General features: G+C 41.4%; 1 protein-coding gene across 1 annotated transcript in view; it reads left to right on the plus strand.

Moving 5' to 3' along the window:
* The window catches only part of SLC12A8 (solute carrier family 12 member 8), a 740719-nt gene extending 722790 nt beyond the window's left edge, over nt 1-17929 (plus strand). The window contains exon 14 of the mRNA XM_086957437.1: nt 14173-17929. Within this exon, the coding sequence (XP_086813563.1) occupies nt 14173-14338 (166 nt within the window). The 3' untranslated portion in view covers nt 14339-17929. The remainder of the gene's footprint in view (nt 1-14172) is intronic.
* The last annotated feature ends 2417 nt before the right edge of the window (nt 17930-20346 follow it).

The raw sequence follows: 20346 nt of genomic DNA on the forward strand, positions 1-20346 counted from the left end.
TTTTACCTCCTAATTCCATGGTTTTACTATGCAATTTCTGAATTACTCTTGTATGTTATGCTCAATGACTCTTGCTTAAGTTGATAGCTCACTCCACCGACTCGAGTGCATGGCGTAAATAAGTATCACTTTGACTGCAGCTTCACCAAACACCATTGTACAGTCTAACTCTTGAAGTTCTCGCGCCACGCCTCGCCCGATGCCACCACCTAATCGTTCATAGTGCCCGACACCACGCCCACAGCAATCCCATACCCGCCCCTCCCTTACTACCTAGTTCCGCGGTTGGTAATGCATTTTGATTCTTGGCTTACTTAAGCTTCACCTTCTAGTCATGCACCACGTTCCCACCTTGAATGCATGACTGCATCGTTACCACCCCAAGCTTGCCCCAATATGATCCTAATTAAACAGCAAACACCTCAACACCCCTTATTGAGTCAGCATGGTCACTTTCTCACCACCAGCTTAAATACGCTCCAGCTTATATCTTGAACATGACTACCTTCCCCTAATCTTTCGTTTTGTGTATTTTCCCACCCTCCTCCTCCTCCAATTCTGTTATCCCAGGTAATTAGTGCTCTACTGTACAGGCATAATACTCCATGTCCTGATGATGATCCGCACATTACCCCAAAGGATCGAAAACCGTCGACAATTTAAAAACACCTTATACGTCTTAAAATCCTCATCTTAATATTGTAAAGGTTAAACAGCTGTGCTCTCGCAACTACATGAGGGTATTAACAATCAGTACAATGACAATTGAATAACAGTAAAAAGAAGCAGATCCGTTGGTGTGTATCTTGTCACGAGGACGGTTTAATATATCCAGACTTGAGGCACAGTCACAATAAGCCGACACGTGTTTCGTCGTGTGCAGGTGAGTCCGGGAAGACGGCGACCGGGAAACTTCAGAGGAGGGATACCAAGCAATCGCGCATCGCGTCTAAGAGAACGTACCCGTTTTCTTGGAAACTACATGAGACGGATCCCCTCCCGGTACTGCTTTTTACGCACACGTATGAAGTGTCACTGTTGAGAAAACTCGACCAACCCTACTAGGCTATCTACAGTAGCGAGCTCGCTTTCGTGCACCATGATAATTGGATAAAACTGCACCACGTAGTGCACGCAAAGTGTAACAGAACTAGTGTATCCTATGCAGCCTTTCAGTCCAAGCTCCAGACTCTCCTCAACTCACATGTGCTGAGTTGTTTGTAAAGCCCTGAAGAGTCGGGTTGACTCACCTGCACACGACGTCCCCGGTAGCTTGTCTCCTTTCTGGTGAAGAATTGGCTTGGTAGTTTGGTCTGCCCTGTTCCCATGATGCACTGGGCCAGGGACAGACTAATTTGCATATAGCCAGGTTCTGAGCTGGGATGGGGCAGTGAGATAAATAACGGTGATGGATCAAGCCCTGATCTTTGGACTGGGTAAGAGTGGTCTGCTTAATTCAGACACTCTGTTCATCACCACCCCCTTTTCTGAATCGTTTTTGGCCACTATAAGTGTGGCAGGGTATACTCAGACATGAGTCCCTTTCTCACTGCTCCATCAGGATTCAAGCAAGCCGGGCCGAAGAGGCTGAAATGCCAGAAACCGGTCCCCGGTAGCTTGTCTCCTTTCTGGTGAAGAATTGGCTTGGTAGTTTGGTCTGCCCTGTTCCCATGATGCACTGGGCCAGGGACAGACTAATTTGCATATAGCCAGGTTCTGAGCTGGGATGGGGCAGTGAGATAAATAACGGTGATGGATCAAGCCCTGATCTTTGGACTGGGTAAGAGTGGTCTGCTTAATTCAGACACTCTGTTCATCACCACCCCCTTTTCTGAATCGTTTTTGGCCACTATAAGTGTGGCAGGGTATACTCAGACATGAGTCCCTTTCTCACTGCTCCATCAGGATTCAAGCAAGCCGGGCCGAAGAGGCTGAAATGCCAGAAACCGGTCCCCGGTAGCTTGTCTCCTTTCTGGTGAAGAATTGGCTTGGTAGTTTGGTCTGCCCTGTTCCCATGATGCACTGGGCCAGGGACAGACTAATTTGCATATAGCCAGGTTCTGAGCTGGGATGGGGCAGTGAGATAAATAACGGTGATGGATCAAGCCCTGATCTTTGGACTGGGTAAGAGTGGTCTGCTTAATTCAGACACTCTGTTCATCACCACCCCCTTTTCTGAATCGTTTTTGGCCACTATAAGTGTGGCAGGGTATACTCAGACATGAGTCCCTTTCTCACTGCTCCATCAGGATTCAAGCAAGCCGGGCCGAAGAGGCTGAAATGCCAGAAACCGGTCCCCGGTAGCTTGTCTCCTTTCTGGTGAAGAATTGGCTTGGTAGTTTGGTCTGCCCTGTTCCCATGATGCACTGGGCCAGGGACAGACTAATTTGCATATAGCCAGGTTCTGAGCTGGGATGGGGCAGTGAGATAAATAACGGTGATGGATCAAGCCCTGATCTTTGGACTGGGTAAGAGTGGTCTGCTTAATTCAGACACTCTGTTCATCACCACCCCCTTTTCTGAATCGTTTTTGGCCACTATAAGTGTGGCAGGGTATACTCAGACATGAGTCCCTTTCTCACTGCTCCATCAGGATTCAAGCAAGCCGGGCCGAAGAGGCTGAAATGCCAGAAACCGGTCCCCGGTAGCTTGTCTCCTTTCTGGTGAAGAATTGGCTTGGTAGTTTGGTCTGCCCTGTTCCCATGATGCACTGGGCCAGGGACAGACTAATTTGCATATAGCCAGGTTCTGAGCTGGGATGGGGCAGTGAGATAAATAACGGTGATGGATCAAGCCCTGATCTTTGGACTGGGTAAGAGTGGTCTGCTTAATTCAGACACTCTGTTCATCACCACCCCCTTTTCTGAATCGTTTTTGGCCACTATAAGTGTGGCAGGGTATACTCAGACATGAGTCCCTTTCTCACTGCTCCATCAGGATTCAAGCAAGCCGGGCCGAAGAGGCTGAAATGCCAGAAACCGGTCCCCGGTAGCTTGTCTCCTTTCTGGTGAAGAATTGGCTTGGTAGTTTGGTCTGCCCTGTTCCCATGATGCACTGGGCCAGGGACAGACTAATTTGCATATAGCCAGGTTCTGAGCTGGGATGGGGCAGTGAGATAAATAACGGTGATGGATCAAGCCCTGATCTTTGGACTGGGTAAGAGTGGTCTGCTTAATTCAGACACTCTGTTCATCACCACCCCCTTTTCTGAATCGTTTTTGGCCACTATAAGTGTGGCAGGGTATACTCGGACATGAGTCCCTTTCTCACTGCTCCATCAGGATTCAAGCAAGCCGGGCCGAAGAGGCTGAAATGCCAGAAACCGGTCCCCGGTAGCTTGTCTCCTTTCTGGTGAAGAATTGGCTTGGTAGTTTGGTCTGCCCTGTTCCCATGATGCACTGGGCCAGGGACAGACTAATTTGCATATAGCCAGGTTCTGAGCTGGGATGGGGCAGTGAGATAAATAACGGTGATGGATCAAGCCCTGATCTTTGGACTGGGTAAGAGTGGTCTGCTTAATTCAGACACTCTGTTCATCACCACCCCCTTTTCTGAATCGTTTTTGGCCACTATAAGTGTGGCAGGGTATACTCAGACATGAGTCCCTTTCTCACTGCTCCATCAGGATTCAAGCAAGCCGGGCCGAAGAGGCTGAAATGCCAGAAACCGGTCCCCGGTAGCTTGTCTCCTTTCTGGTGAAGAATTGGCTTGGTAGTTTGGTCTGCCCTGTTCCCATGATGCACTGGGCCAGGGACAGACTAATTTGCATATAGCCAGGTTCTGAGCTGGGATGGGGCAGTGAGATAAATAACGGTGATGGATCAAGCCCTGATCTTTGGACTGGGTAAGAGTGGTCTGCTTAATTCAGACACTCTGTTCATCACCACCCCCTTTTCTGAATCGTTTTTGGCCACTATAAGTGTGGCAGGGTATACTCAGACATGAGTCCCTTTCTCACTGCTCCATCAGGATTCAAGCAAGCCGGGCCGAAGAGGCTGAAATGCCAGAAACCGGTCCCCGGTAGCTTGTCTCCTTTCTGGTGAAGAATTGGCTTGGTAGTTTGGTCTGCCCTGTTCCCATGATGCACTGGGCCAGGGACAGACTAATTTGCATATAGCCAGGTTCTGAGCTGGGATGGGGCAGTGAGATAAATAGCGGTGATGGATCAAGCCCTGATCTTTGGACTGGGTAAGAGTGGTCTGCTTAATTCAGACACTCTGTTCATCACCACCCCCTTTTCTGAATCGTTTTTGGCCACTATAAGTGTGGCAGGGTATACTCAGACATGAGTCCCTTTCTCACTGCTCCATCAGGATTCAAGCAAGCCGGGCCGAAGAGGCTGAAATGCCAGAAACCGGTCCCCGGTAGCTTGTCTCCTTTCTGGTGAAGAATTGGCTTGGTAGTTTGGTCTGCCCTGTTCCCATGATGCACTGGGCCAGGGACAGACTAATTTGCATATAGCCAGGTTCTGAGCTGGGATGGGGCAGTGAGATAAATAACGGTGATGGATCAAGCCCTGATCTTTGGACTGGGTAAGAGTGGTCTGCTTAATTCAGACACTCTGTTCATCACCACCCCCTTTTCTGAATCGCTGGTGTTGAAAGGGCATGTTTCAGTCTGCATGTCAGAATCTTTTAATGAAATAGAAGAGGATTTGAGAAGTCAAAATGTGCCCTAATTTTTCTTTCTGCAGCACTAATCATACTTTCTATGGCAAAATGAACCCCCTCATTTTGTTCCTTTGCAAATTAAATGTTTTAAATGTTACCACTTTATTCCAATCAAGATGACTTCAGGTCTGCAATTTGTTTGTCATTGGTAGGACTGTTAGCGCTCTAGTTGTTGTTTAGAACACTCTGGGAAGCTGCAGTAGAACACAAAGGAATCAACTGACAGTCTCTGCCCTTGTTGGGTGTACATGTTTTACTGAGAATGTCAGACTTCATTCTCACATGACTGAGAAAGATAATGTGAATTTACAGAAAACATGCTCTCAGTTTAGCTTATAGATCACCTTCCAAACCTTTGTGGGAAAAGCATGAGAAAATAGTTTTCTCTCAAACATGATTCATGATATCCCAGCAGAAGGCTTTTTCACATGGTAAAATCAGCTTAGAACACACCACAATTCTTAAAATGTGTATGGTACTATCAACAAATGATGTATAATGTAACTAAAGTCTTAAAACCTTATATTAACTGCAATGCTTTATAATGAGGTGCTATCATGTATATTAATCCCAAGATGGCTGCCAACACTTCTTGGATGAAGTGCTGACAGCCAATAAGATCTCACAATGAAATGTGTGGTTAGGCTCCGCCCAGATATATATATATTTCTTTTTCCATCAATATTTAAAACACTACTGAACGGATTTACACCATTTACCAAAGGGCTCTTTCTGAACCAAGGGCTACCTTTTTGTCAAATTTGGTGTAATTCCATTCAGAAGTTCGGGCTGTAGCTGTGTCTAAAGTTTCCTATGGAAAATTGCATGGGGAAAACATGTTTTGGGACCCCCCTTTTTTCTCACCCCCCCCCCCCTTGACGAATCACCCCAAAACTTTCAAGATAGGAGCTGACTGGAGCGGGCCATAAGCTTTGAAAATTTCGCGAAAATTCGTCAATCGGCGCAAACGTTATTGGGAATAGAATGTTGCGATTTTCCTATGGTAACTAGGTATCTAACTATAACTACCTACTGGTGATTGCCAGTAGGTAATACATACATACCAGTGGTGGTTAAGATTGTGTTTCAGTAGGAAAAGCATTTTTTGGGTGAATTCTCATTGGCTGACACCCCACCAACAATGCTATGGGGGCAACCATCTTTAAACTTGAGTCTCTGCCCGAGCCTACAAAAAAGGCAACAATGAGACATAAGCAAACATGGTAGGATTTCCCGGACCCCCCCCCCCCCCCCACACAGCCTGTGGGGGTCCCAGGGGTGAGCCCAAAAACATTTTTGTTAAAAGCTTGCCTCGCATGCACAGTCTTGTCCTTTTGGAGTTTAAAATGTTGCTTTGCGTAGTCACTGAAAGTTCCACCTACCTATAGCATTACTTTAACCATTTTTGTGTGTAAAGTAAGAAATAATTATTATTCCGAACTATAATAACACCTTAACCTTTGCTTTTTCAGTAAATATCTAGTTTAAAAAAATATATAAAGGTATATTTAATTCTGCATGGCCTGTCTTGTGGTGAGGCCCTGCATCCAACACTTGTGTGCCCGGCCATTAGCCGCAGGGCCTGGCTTGTGTGCAGCTCCTCATGAGCAGCCAACTCCATGGTGTGCATGCCCTTCTTGCATGCGCAGCATGTTGTTGGTATTGGATGTCCTGGCCACAGTCAGACAGACTTATCAGCTTTGTCAAAGAGTCACATCACCAAAATATAACATGTGGGCCTGTTGGCTTCATCAGGTGGTAAACATATATGTGTGTGTGTATATATATATATATATATATATATATATATATATATATATATATATATATATATATATATATATATATATATATATATATATATATATATATATATATATATACATATATACTATATATATATATAATATATATATATACATATATAATATATATATATATATATATATATATATATATATAAGCAGATATATCAACTTTCTCAAAAAATCACCAAAAATGTCTTTCGGAAATTAGTGGGGATTTTGCTTTGTGGGACCCCCCCTTTTACTTGGCGCATCCCCCAGGGCCAAATATAATAAAAATGGAGAGTGGGTACAGGGCTCCCCTCCCAGAGCTTTTTAGGCCCTGAGGATCCCATTCCCAAAGGCCATACCAATAAAAAAACACCCCTCCTTGAGCATAAGGCTTGGAGGGGGGGAGGCGGGGGGGCTGCACACCCCCTCGCCTTAGATTTTGGTTATGAGGATGGGGTTCCCAGGGCTCAAGAAGGCTTGGAGAGGGAGTCACGCAGCCCACCTCCCTTTTAAAATAAATACGTATTGAGCGGGTGGGGTCCACAAGGCCTAAGTAGGCTCTGGGAGGGGCATCACAGCTCCCTCCCCTTTAAAATATATATGGCCCTGGGGTATGGGGTCCCCAAGGCCCAAAAAGGCTCGGAGGAGAAGACATGCAGCCCTCTCCCCTTTTGTATTATATTTGGCCTAGGGTATGGGGTCCCTGGGGCCTAATAAGGCTCGGGAGGGGGACCATGTGGACTCCTCCACTTTTAAAAAAGGCACTGCCCCAGGGAATGGGATCACTGGGGTCTAAAAGTCTCGGGAGGGGGACTGAGTGCCCCTCCCTTAATTAATTACTCAGCCCTATGGCATGGGGCCCCCCGGACCTATTATGGCTCAGGGAGCAGGGCAATCCACCCATCCCCCTTCTAATTAAATTTGACCCCCCAGAGGGTGAGGTCTTTGTGGCCCAAAAAAGCTCAGGGAGGGGACCACACGTCCACTTTCCTTTTTAATTGAATTTGGTCCCAGGGGATGAAGTAACAAGGCTGGATGAAGCTTGGGGAGGTGGGCCGTGCAGTTCCTCCTCTTATTATAGTTTACCCCCGGGGGATAGGAGAGGGTTTCCACGTCCCTCTCCCCTTAGTCTTGTACCCTGTTGCCCACCCGATGCCGCATGCTGCGAAAGGCCACAGCGTGAGGTTGGCTGCCTGCTGGAGTTTAGCTGCCTCCAGATGGGTTGGTCACAGGGCCTGACCTCAGGCTCTCTTGCCAAACCCCTGGTTGTGCGTAGTGTGGTGCTAGCTGCCTGTGGGGGCGTTTGCTTCAAGCCATGTGGATAATCCCCCGATGCACACAGCCAAAGCCTGTACACTGTTGTCTTTACGTATGGTAATAAAATATGATTTTATGTTAAAATAAAACCCTAGAAATTCACTGACAAAAAAACAAAGGTTAAAGTAACATTATAGTTATGTGATAAAAAAAGGTCAGTTTTAGTTTTTTTTTACTTTAAAAACTCACTGAAAAAACAAATATTAAAGTACCTTATATAGTTAGGTGAATATGTCAGTGAAAACATTGTTATTTTTAACTCAAAAAAGCACAGAAATTCACCAATTATAGTTAGCACAGCACTGCCATGCACAGCTTATGACCTCACATATTACATCACTAATTACATGTTCTATGACATCATTTATGACTTCACTGATGACATCACCCAAGGTTCTTTTGCACACACTACTCTATAAACCAGTATGGGATTAGAGGCCTGAAAGTAAGTACAATATAGCTCAGAGTAATATGAAGCATCATTAATGCTATCACAGATGCAACTCCCTTAGATGTAGCAAGCATTTATTATATGTAACATTGACCCTATGCCAATCACTTCACGGGTGATAATGGTATTGAGTATGCCGTGGATTGGAAGTAGTAATAAGAACAAGTTTTTAAAAATTCTGAATTTTTAGGTACAGCATCCATATTTAGCCTTGTTTGGCAAAGTTGCTCGGCAAAAGGCGTTGAACGTGCAGATACGTCACCAGACGGTTTTGTTCATTAGACTCTGAATTACTGAACCAGATAAATTTGCAACATTGATGACATAATTTATTTGAGTAGTATAAAAAGTGTACTCCAGTTCATTGCTTGTCCCTTTGTGACCCTGTTTTGTTCAGATCTGCCTACGATACAGTTTTATACATTTCTGACCTAAGGAAGCCTGTGACTGGGCAAAACAGGTTGGCTGTGTTTGGTTTTTTTTCTGAAGAAGAACACTATTAAAAAGAGAGACACAAGCAAAGGATGTACTTATCTTATTGTGCTTTTTTGTTTTTTGATTGTCTAATGTAAGGGTCTCACTATGTATACTTTGTTGCCTCTCGCTTCATGTTTAAATGAGACAGATCACTGGTTTGTCCATACCGCAACTGCCGAATCATTTTAAGACATTGACAGAGTGGGCAATTGCCCAGGGCACAACAGTGCAACACTTCATGCCCCTGCTCACCCTTCACAAGCAAAGCAGGGTTTGTCGGGGCTGGATGCTACTTGTCCAACCACTTGACAGAGCCTATTCTAGTTCTCTCCTCTCTGCTGAGACAACTCTCCAGGTATGCAACACTTTCCAAAGCTCATGGCAGACCTATCTTTTTTCCCCCTCATATTATGAAATGATAAGATATAGGAAGACAAGGATCCTTTTACGTAACTTTTTCCAAATTGGATCTTTCTCACCACTTCTCGAACTTCTGAAACTTTTTTAACTAGAGGTGGAGTATAGCCTTCTGATCTCGAAATTCTTTAGGGAGGTCACTTATGGTTCCTCCACTGTGCCTAACCCAGAATTTGTTTGTTCCACAGTAGGTAATCATCGGCCTTCCCTCCCTTCCTTATTTCTTCTCTCTAGTCTTAGGTTTGTTCCTATCCCAAATCTCCCAAAATGTTGTCCGCTTTCTTCCCTTTTTGTGCAAAGCTAGATTTGTAATCTTATTCACCGAAGTCAACCATTCATTTACTGTTGGAGGACTTGCACTTATCCATTTGATACATACCTTACGTCGAGCAAGTGGAATTAATACAAACAGTAAGTCCATCTGTTTATTATTTCTGTTAGATGGACCACCGTTATTATACATAACTTCAAAAATAGTTGCGTCCACGCTTACCTCAATATCCTGTCTCAGTACTTCCTTTATAACCGTACCCACGCTTGACCAAACTTGTTGCAGTTGCGGGCATTCCCGGAACATGTGGATGGCAGACCTATCTTATCTGATTTTAGGAATTGTTCCACCTTGATCTTCTTTTCTTTATTTGTCCATTTCTTAGCAATAAACTTTTGAATTAATTGCTGTGGACCTCCTCTCAATTTCATCCTGCTCTTTAATTCTTTTTTATTGGGCTCCAGTTCTGATATAAATGTAGAGTCCAGAATACACACTCTAGTGTTGTAAGACTACAGACAAGTTATGGGTACCTTCCCCATCCTGACATTATGTGTGACACTCTCGCCCACACCATCTGCTCTGCCTCATTATTGTTTTCTAGGTTTAATGTCCACTGGAGGTTGAGGTGAGCCAGGTGTTTTTGTTCAAGTTGTCTAAACTAGCAAAAGGTCACTTACCTTAATGTTTCCCAAACTGTTTGCCATAGGTTTTAAACTGTTTGGAAACTTAATAAGAGGTTAATTAAGCAAGCCAAGATAGCTTTCTTTTGTACTAAAACCATGGCTTCTTCAAATAAGTCTAAAGAAATCTTCAATATAGTGTCTGAGTTGTCTAACCCAGATATGGTGACCCTTTGCATTTGATCGTCAGAACGCTTATGTGATATGCTCAACACTTTCATCATAGAGAAGATCAAGATAATAAAGGCAGTATCCCCCTCAGTCCGACAGTTGTTGTGACAGTCACTGAAGATTGCAACTCTGTCATATTATATGCCTTTCCTGCAATCAGCAAGGATGACCTTCTTCAACCTACTCTCTAAAGTTAAGTTGGGTTCTCCTGATGATATCTGTCTGCCTAGAATCCTTAAAATGGTTTATTCACACTGCCCTGAGATAGCAATCTCTTTACTCAATCCCTTCCTCAGCCATGGCACGCTACCTAACACTTTCAAAGAGGCTACTGTGGTCCCTCTTCAAAAGAAAATGGATGAGGATCCCTCACCTTGAAAAATTACTGGCCAATTTCATTACTACCTTTTTTGGTGAAGGTATTGGAGGCACACGTGGCCAGACACCTCTGTTCCTTTTTCGAGGAGTCTAAATGTTTTGATCCCCAGCAGGCAAGTTTTGCCCTGCCCGTTCAACTGAAGCAGTCATACTTTCAGTCATTGATGACATTCAAGAGGAGACTGACAGAGGCACTACACAAGCGTTAGTCCTGCTAGATCCGTCATCAGCCTTTTACACAGTCGACCATGAGTTTTTGGTCAGCAGTGTCAGTGCTGCAGTACGCCACTGCCTCCAAGATTTGGCTTTGGGTGGGTCACATCTTTTTTAAAGGATTGGTCATTCTGTCCGGTTATCCCCTTTCAGATTCCCCAGGGTCCAGCTTACCTGTGGAGTCCCTCAGGGATTCTCTCCGTCTCCTCATCTTTTTAATTTGTACATCCGTCCCTTGGTGCACTCATAGAAAGTGAGTCAGAGTCTATAACTACGCTGACGATTTGCAGCCGCTATTCTCCATCAGTCATTCCCCTGAAATTCTTTCACAACACAATGTTGTTCATAAGAGATTGGATGAATATGGATGAATAGCAACCATTTAAAACTTTAACTCTGATCAAAATTATTATCACTCACAATAAGCAGGACCTGTGGAAGTCTTCCTTCTGGCCTCTATCGATGGGCGATCCTCCTGAGCCCAAGAATTCTGTCAAGAGCCTTGGAATTATCATTGATAAGAGTTTATCTCTGAAACACTATCTGGGAGCAGTCGCCTCTGCCTGCTTCGCTCAACTACAAAGAATTTGGAAAATGTGCAAATTCTTTACATTTGATGCCCTAATTCAGATTGTGCTGGCTTTAGTAATCTCTAGAATAGATTAGATTACATTATGCCAATTCCCTCTGTCTTGGCCTGCCTAATGGACTTAATCAAATATTGCAGCTGGTTAAAAATCAGGCAGCAAGACTGTCAACAGCCTAGATGCTGCCACATCACCCCTCTATTGAAAAATCTCTACTGGTTACTGGTGGAACAACGTTCGATTTTTAAGTCAAGCTGTCTCATTTTCAAATCCCTGAATGGTAAATGTCCTGCCTTCTGTCCTCTCGAGTCAACAAATACGTACTCAATTGCAACCTGAGGTCCTGGTACAAGAAATTCCTAAGAATTCCTTCATTCAAACGAAAGAGATTAGGTGGATCTACATTTGCTGCGTTTGCCCCTCGAACACAGAACTCTCTTCCCCCAGAAATTTGATCCACCCCAAATTAAATGCATTTCCGTAAACCTTTGAAGAATTTGCTCTTCCAACAAGCCTATGATTAAACTATCACCAGCTTCTGCTGCCCAGCACCAAGGAACCTCCCCGGTGCGTTTTATAAAACTCATACAACATAACTTATAAAACTCATATAATATAATCACAATTTTGCTGTTGCTTTCTCTCCAAGAAATATTGGGTAAATTTGGGTAGGGTGGATGCCCTTGACACCGTGCTCAAGGGCATTTATTTACTATTGAACAAGGACATATTATGCCACCTAAATATAACATACCTAAAGGCAATCACATAAAGACCATAGTGAATAAATAGTGCTATGTAGAAAATAGTAACAAAAATGCACTGATAAAGTAGTGGGGTGTGGCCTCAACTTGGATATGTCAGTAAAATGTACCTTTTGTCCTGAATTCCGACCCTTTGTCCTGAATGTTGAACCTTTGTCCTGACATTTTTACAGTCCTGTCCAGAACTTGCCAACATGCCACGTGGTCACCCTACCCCCACCCCACACTAGCCCTCCTCTCACATTTATCACCTGCCTAGAGCAGGTGTTAAATCGGAGTGTTAATCCTCAAACAACACAGACTACTTTTCAGAATTCTGCCCTGCAAAACCTGGTCACCACAGTTAATTCCTACCTGTTTGGCTACCAATTAATAAGATTGGCACCAGTTCACCCCTTTGGGTTTGTGGTCGCTATACAAATGTAAATCAGTGAGCCAGCGGCCCAGCAATAGCTCATATCACTTTAAACCTAACAGAAATGTCTAAAGATAATGAGGACATTGAGTTCTGTTGCTCTGACTGATTAAAGGTCCCTGTTGTACTTGTAAAGTTCGTTCAACTTTATTTCGGCTATCTTTTAGCCATAAAAGCAACATTACAAAAATATTTTACAGACAATATCCAAGTGAGCAGGCAACAATGAGTTGGAACAGAATAAATATACAATTAATCCATATTTACAATTTTCGCCCTAAAACCTACAATCAAAGTACATAAATACAGTAAAATTTTATTTAATAGCCAGAATAAAAATTAAATCTTTTAAAACATACTATATACAAATGTGCAAAGATGGCGGACACTAGAATCAGGTTAATTAAACTATAGCTTTAAACCAACCTTCTTCCTAATCAGGTACACATTAAAAAGAAACCTGCTTGTGCAAAACACTACCAGTTGTGAAGTGTCAGACTTGAATATACGTTCAGCCTCTTTAAAGGACCTAACACCCATATTTTTACATAAAGATCTAATCCATCGAGCCCTGGGGGATTATTTATACTGGGCAAAAGAAAAGTAAATGAACATCATCTTCCTTCACCATTTGCGAACAAAGAGTACACAAATCAGTATCCTTGGTGCCCCCCCACTTGCAGGTATATGCTTTTGTCTGTAGGACCCCATATCTAAATTTTAGATATAAGGATTTCGCCAAAGGAGGACCTATCTCGTTCATAAAAGGTTCGAAGGAAGCACTATCCTTAACGGACAAGTACTTCTGGGTCAGCGTACCAATAGATGAACTTTGCAGTATATCGTTGTTAATAGAGGACCAAAAGGTGGACTTTAGAAGCTTTTTGCTTTGAGGTGTCAGTCTCAGGGGCTCTTCCCAGTAATGGGATAGCCCTAGCCTAATACACCACGATGAGATGTGATTTAGCCACGCAATATTCTTGTACTTGTCAATCTGCATGATTTCTAGCAGGCCACTTCTATAATTAATCAACTCTGGAGTGGTCCAATAAGATTGGCAGCAGTTCACCCCTTTGGGTTTGTGGTCGCTATACAAATGTAAATCAGTGAGCCAGCAATAGCTCATATCACTTTAAACCTAACAGAAATGTCTAAAGATAGTGAGGACATTGAGTTCTGTTGCTCTGACTGATTAAAGGTCCCTGTTGTACTTGTAAAGTTGTGTTTTCACAAAAATAACGTTAGGGCCCAATTAAAAGTTATTCAGCAAGGCGATTAAAGGAAGAACTGGTTAGTTTTATTAGCAGTTGTTCACGGAAGCCGAACACGACAGTATCTATTGCTTTATGTTTTTTATTTTCCGCTGCATTGGAATCTTTGATCTTTGTTTTGTTATTGGGACCTGCCGGACAAGAGCTTATGCATTTTTAAACAGTGACGACCTTGTGCCAAGGGTTTGGGGAATCCATTATTGACACAATTAGAGCTGCAGCTGTTAGAGGGCGCGCATGAGCGGCCAACAAAAGGCGGTATCTGAAACTTTCTCCTTTTCCTTGTTGCAGGAAGAGGCCACCCCCCCAGGAGCAGATATGTGTGACTCCCTCGTTTGCCGCGGTTGGCATGGAAACCACGCAGCTCACGGAAGAGAATGCAGATTTCGCCTCCCGAGACCGCTACCATCATTCCTCTTTCATCTGCACAGGGGAGTTTGTGAATCAGTTTAACTAGCCAGAGAGACTTTGGAACCATTGATTTCAGTAGCCGGTGGGCAGTCGGGCTCCAAATACCCAGAGAAGCAAGGGGGCAGCTCTATTACGCACACGTTTATCATCTCTGCCTTTTATTTTAAAACCTTTATCATATGTGATAATGTTTACAAACATTGCCAAGCTGCACACGGGTTGGACACGAACATGTGCCAAGATAAAAATGTATGGCATGAACGTAAATAGATTTTTGTGAACTGTTAACTATTAAAGACATCGTGCAATGCAGTGATCTGTGAACATCACCGGCCATATTGCAATAAAATGCACCAGTGCAGAGTAATTTTTCACCAACCAAGACATTTGCACATACTGGTAAAACAATTTGTATTTTGGGACCGGTGGAGTTGGATTTTTTTTATTTTTACTGAATGCATAGCTTCAGGTGAACAGTGATATCAGTAGTTTGGAACCACTGCACTGGCAACAATGTGATATAACAGGCATAGCTGAATTGTGAATGTTTGTGTTTGCTGTGCAAGCAGCTGCACCCTAATAAATCATATTGTATTGTATTGTAAGATACTGACTGACAGGCCTAATTGTGTGAGGACTAATTGGACAGGACATTTCCAGGTCTATGCCCTGAAGCAGTGCTGGGTTCTGGTAATTAAATAACCACACAAAAATAACTTGGAGCGGTGGACAAATAAAAATGCAACACCAGCTGTGTATGTATAATCACCCACAACCGACCTTGATTATTCAACATTATTTCAACAGTTGCTCTTGAAAGTAGTAGTTCACATAGCTCTTCTAATTGTTCATCATTGCTGCACTTCCTAAAGAGGCTACACATTAGCTCTACAGATGCTGACATCTGCTCACCTTAGCGCAGTGTGATACATCCACTGTCCGTTTGCTAATACCTACTGTTGCTTTCACTGATTGTCGCCATCTTGGAGATAGGGTGTCCTTTCCCAAAAGACCAAATCACCCTCTGTCCACGCAACATGACATAGAGGTTCTATGAAAACAGTGTTATTCTGTCACTTGAGGGTGTAATACAACACAAATGCTGCACATTCATACTATGCGTTGAGTATACCAGGTAAATAAGAACTTTGTATGTAAAACCTCTTCAGTGCAAAACCGACATACGCAATCTTTTTGAAAAAAAACAGTGTTTACAGTTTAAACTGTAATGTCAACATACAATTGAGTACATTGGTGTATTTTTTTTTAGGTAACTAATTCATACTGTAGCCCAAACACTGATTTTGATCCGTAATGAATATGAAGATCATACAAGATTTTTCGAAGTGCGCAAAACCAACAATTTTTTTAATTAATTTCATAATTAGTATTTTTATTTAACATGTTGACCGTTTTGAACCACTGGATCTTACTGCCAGTCTGACATTTTCATCAAGTTTGCATGGAGAGTACAAACATAAATAAGAATCTGCCGTAGCCAATATGTAATGGCCTCTTAATGTGCATTGCCATAAAGAAGAGTGCAAAAAAATATCACTGAAGTCTAATGGTCTTCCCACTTCGTTGTCTCCAGAACTTCAAAGTTGGTGATTTCCAAACCTCGAAATGTACTTCTTTATCCCTAACAGCTTTTTGATCGAATAAAATCATATTGTTGAGTGCTGCTTTAATTTACAGCAATTGTAAATGAGAGGGAGGGCTGCACTCAAATTAATTATTTTTCCTTAAATAAACCTTGGTAAAGAAAATAGTTATTTTTTTTAATGTGTAAGGTTGCCATAAAACACTTTACTTTCCGTAGACGGCTGCGGTATGTTCCCCAAATTCTTATCTTGGTAATCCGTTTGTAGGGCAATAGTTTGTTGGTATTGGCAGTCTAGCATGTCCGTGGATCAAATTCATTGAGATCACGTATGCCTGTTTTCGTATTCTATGTGTGCTACTGGTGGACAGTACTGTGACTATATATTTTGAGTACCAATAGTTTATTTCTGTGTCTGGAATATTGGCACAGTAATAATTCTGAATACAGCCCTCTTTTTTTAGATTTGGTAATTTGAAACAATTGCAGCTTCGTTTTAATAACGATCCATTTAACGGTGCACAGCAGCGTTTAGCAGATGCAAATTACTCTTCAACTAATCTTTGAACTTCTGGTACTACAAACAGCACTAGAAACTTTATCAAAAATTCGTCATACTGGAACATGCTTAACATATTTTAAAAAATCATAATTCTATTGGTATAAGATTACTACACTGCCAACATATACTGAAATGCTAGCATATTAAGGACCATGATTGTTCCCTCTTTTAATGTTGCAGGAATGAATTTAATGCCTATTTGGGAAGCTAATTTAAAACAGTCATGTAAGAAAATGCTAAAATGTTGATTTCACATAGAGGAAAAACAAATAGCATACAAAATTTCGGGGAGCTTCAATTGTCATGAATAAGAATAATTGAAATGGATGAGTCCACCCACATAAATTTCAATAATTGTTGTTTTATTATGTGACTTGCCTTTAAGAATAACTGAAACACAAATAGACTAGAAAACACAGTAGGTCTGACACAATTATTTAGAAAGGTACGTTTAACTGCTTGTGTGATATGATAAAATGCCACTAGAAACACCCAAATATAGACCTCATCCCTGTCATCATCTGAAAGTGAACAAATAGTAAATTTCTCTGGAAAAGTGAAAGCTTGTTTAAAAAAAATCCACCTTCTTTTTAATTGTGGATAGTTCATTCAGATAGGAAATTGGCCTACAGCGATGAACAGAAACAGTTTTATACAACTCAGAACTCAGACGTGACAGAAGAACAGCTTGAGGAATTTCATGACCCTTAACCAGCGATGACGAAAAGAAAGATCCAAAAGACAGTGCAACAGCAACCTAATTGAGCGAATTATCCATTAATCTATTTACCAGAGTCCTAGTGAATACATGTCTGCCGTAAACAGAGGAATGTTATTGTGCACAAAGAAAAATAGATTTTTAAAATGTATTTGAAAATTGGAACTGAATATATGGATTTTTTTCAGATAAGCAACATAACGATAAACAAGAACTCTCAACATGAATAACTTGGGATATTGAAGATTTGCATATGCTTGTGACAATGTCGGACACGCGCAGCTCAATATTAATAATATAAAACCCTATTGGAATGAGGCGGGACTTATTTTCCAACAAGTGCAAGTAGCGTTAAACCCAAGTACAACTTATACGAAATGTTCTACCTAGTGTTCTTGTAGATGATAGTCAGTTGGCATTCGTACAGGTATTTGATGTCTTGGAGAAACATATAAAACACCAATCATCTTTTTACAGTCCCTAAAAAATAGTCATATCAATATCCAAAAGGATCGGCCCATTGTTATCTGAAATGCAGGCACAAAATTTAAGTTCTAGTTAGAAATGGCCTAGAATATGTCAAAGAATATGTAGGATAAACAAGCAACCTTATGTTTTATACCAAGACGATTCTGACTTTTGATTTGCCCATGTAAATGCATTAATTATTGGGAAATTGGTCATCAATTGGTCGTCATTTTGTTTTTATGTATGAGAATGAATTTATATTATTGAATACAACCATATTTCTTCAAGTCAGTCTTATTTATTTATTTTTTACCAAACGTGAACAAATGTAGGGCGATTCTGAGTGCGATCCAATCACTAACGGAATGTATTCATGAGTTTATTATTGTTGTTAACATTGAAAGTTACTTCTTTATCTTATTTTATACACATTTTGCATGACATAGTTTTTTATGCGTGTCTGGTGATAACTGATGTGACAAACATGTATACATTCAGCCAATTATGCACCGGAGCTGAAACTCTGCCCATCACTGAGTGTACACAGTCATTTAGGTGATGACCACACATACATTTAAAAATTGTTTAACATTTTTTGACGATAAGTATTGGAAACTTCAAGGTATGGGTTTTATGCTAATAACCTATTCATTGGTTGATTTGAGAGGGCAGAAGAAATTGACTCCTGGGCACATTATACAATATTTTCAGAACATATGTAGATAGCTGTTGTTTACACAGAAGGCTAACGAGCCTTGACCAGGTATGCTAATCAGTTCTTTCCTGTCAGCTGTCTTCGGTTGGCTGGCCTATAACCAGCGGAAATGTAATGCTGGTAAGACAGAGCTACTCTTTTTTGGTAAAGTGGCGGAGACTCCTTTACAGGCCTTCTGGCCAGTGGATGCCACTGCCTCCTCAGCGAATAGCCTGGTGGTGAAAAATCTGGGGTTTAAATTGGACAACCAGCTGCTATTTGGCGCTCAAGTTAATGCAGAACTAGGCTCCTGTTTTGCTCTGTTGCATCTTCGACAGAAATATTTGTTCTTTCTGTCCAGAGCGGCCAGACAACAGGTGATTCAAGCTCTGATTATATCCAGGCTGGATTATGGGAACGGACTCTATCTTGGCATGCCTAGCTTTTTGCTGGACAGGCTTTAGCTTGGCTAGAATGCAGCAGCCCGTACTATCGTTCCGAAAAAAACTGAAAATATGGCTTTTTTCTTGCCCCTAAGCTCTCTTCTTCCATGCTACTACCGTTCAGCTTTAGCGCCAGGACACTCTTTGAAATAACAGTGCGCTCTACAAATATCCCCACATAGACATAGACACATATCAATATGAAGTGGGATTGGTCAGAAATGGATCTACTAAATGTGTAACATTTGAACAAGGACAGATCTAATATAACATTGCTTTTGGTGGTTGTCTATCACTGTTTTTACATACAAAGTTGTTCATGTAAAATATTTTAAGAGTAAGATGTTGAGGGAGATCCACTAATCGAATTCTGCATGACACGCTGCACCACCTAAATAACTCATTGACAGCATCCTGATGGGAACACTGAACATAAAATGTAAATGCAATGTTGTTAATTAAATTCAACAAACATTACCTGGAGCAGAATGAGATTAATCTTACATTAAACTAAAAGAATCATAAACTAGTAAGATTAATGGATCTAGTGGATTACATCCAGAAAAAAAATCAGAAAAAAAGAAAAAGTGTTCCATCATATTTGATCATATATATTTATCACAATGCATTGGAAATTCAAAGCTACTATAGTATTTTCTATAAAACTGATAACCAATGGTTGAATTGTAATCAAAGATAAGTTGATATTTTGGAAAAAAAATCCTATCAACATACAGTGCTTTTAACTGAAGAATGTTAACTAAGCTCACAGCAACACTGACCATGTGGCTACCATCTACTTGTGGATTGTTTCAATGCTCAGCTTGTTAGGAGTGTTAATATCCACCAGACAAAACGTTTTAATTTAATGACTCCGAATGACATCCAAACATTTATGGAACCGGTTACCCTCTAAATTGTTGTGAAACTGTCTGCCACTCTCTGTGCGCTCATCAATACTAGCTTCTTTCACAAAGCATTGTAGCCTCATTTTTCTTTAATAGTCTCACCTTATTGTCTCATTCAGCACCACTGAATCAGTTCTCACACCAAGATGCCCATAGGTGAACGTGTGATTGCAAGTACATTATTTACTCATTCATTCATATCAAGTGCATGTTGTGTTTATTTTATGGATTGTTCAAACAATCTAATACATGTCCGTTTACAACATTCCACTTAAATTAATCAAATAACGTGTCCAACAATGGGAAAAAGCCATTCCAGAGACAATAATTAAATGCAAGTTTATTGATGCAAATAACCTGTAAACCCAAATGAGAGGTTACAATAGAAATATATACCTATGACGCCTTGTAACAAAAATGGTCATGACTTTCATAGCTGTGACTGAGGCATAACGTTGTTCACATGGTACAGGTTTTCTAAAATGATTGAAACATGTGTAATCCATTGTCAGACATATGTTTATAAATACATTGTGTGTGTGTGTGTGTGTATTTATAAACATCTGTGAATATATATATATATATATATATGTATGTGATCAAGAGTGAAACGCGTTGTCGGATGGACATTTGTCCTTTAATTTAAATGAAAACTTCA

The sequence above is a fragment of the Lissotriton vulgaris genome, chromosome 2_1 (genome assembly GCF_964263255.1).
Source record: "Lissotriton vulgaris chromosome 2_1, aLisVul1.2, whole genome shotgun sequence".
Classification (NCBI taxonomy): Eukaryota; Metazoa; Chordata; class Amphibia; order Caudata; family Salamandridae; genus Lissotriton; species Lissotriton vulgaris.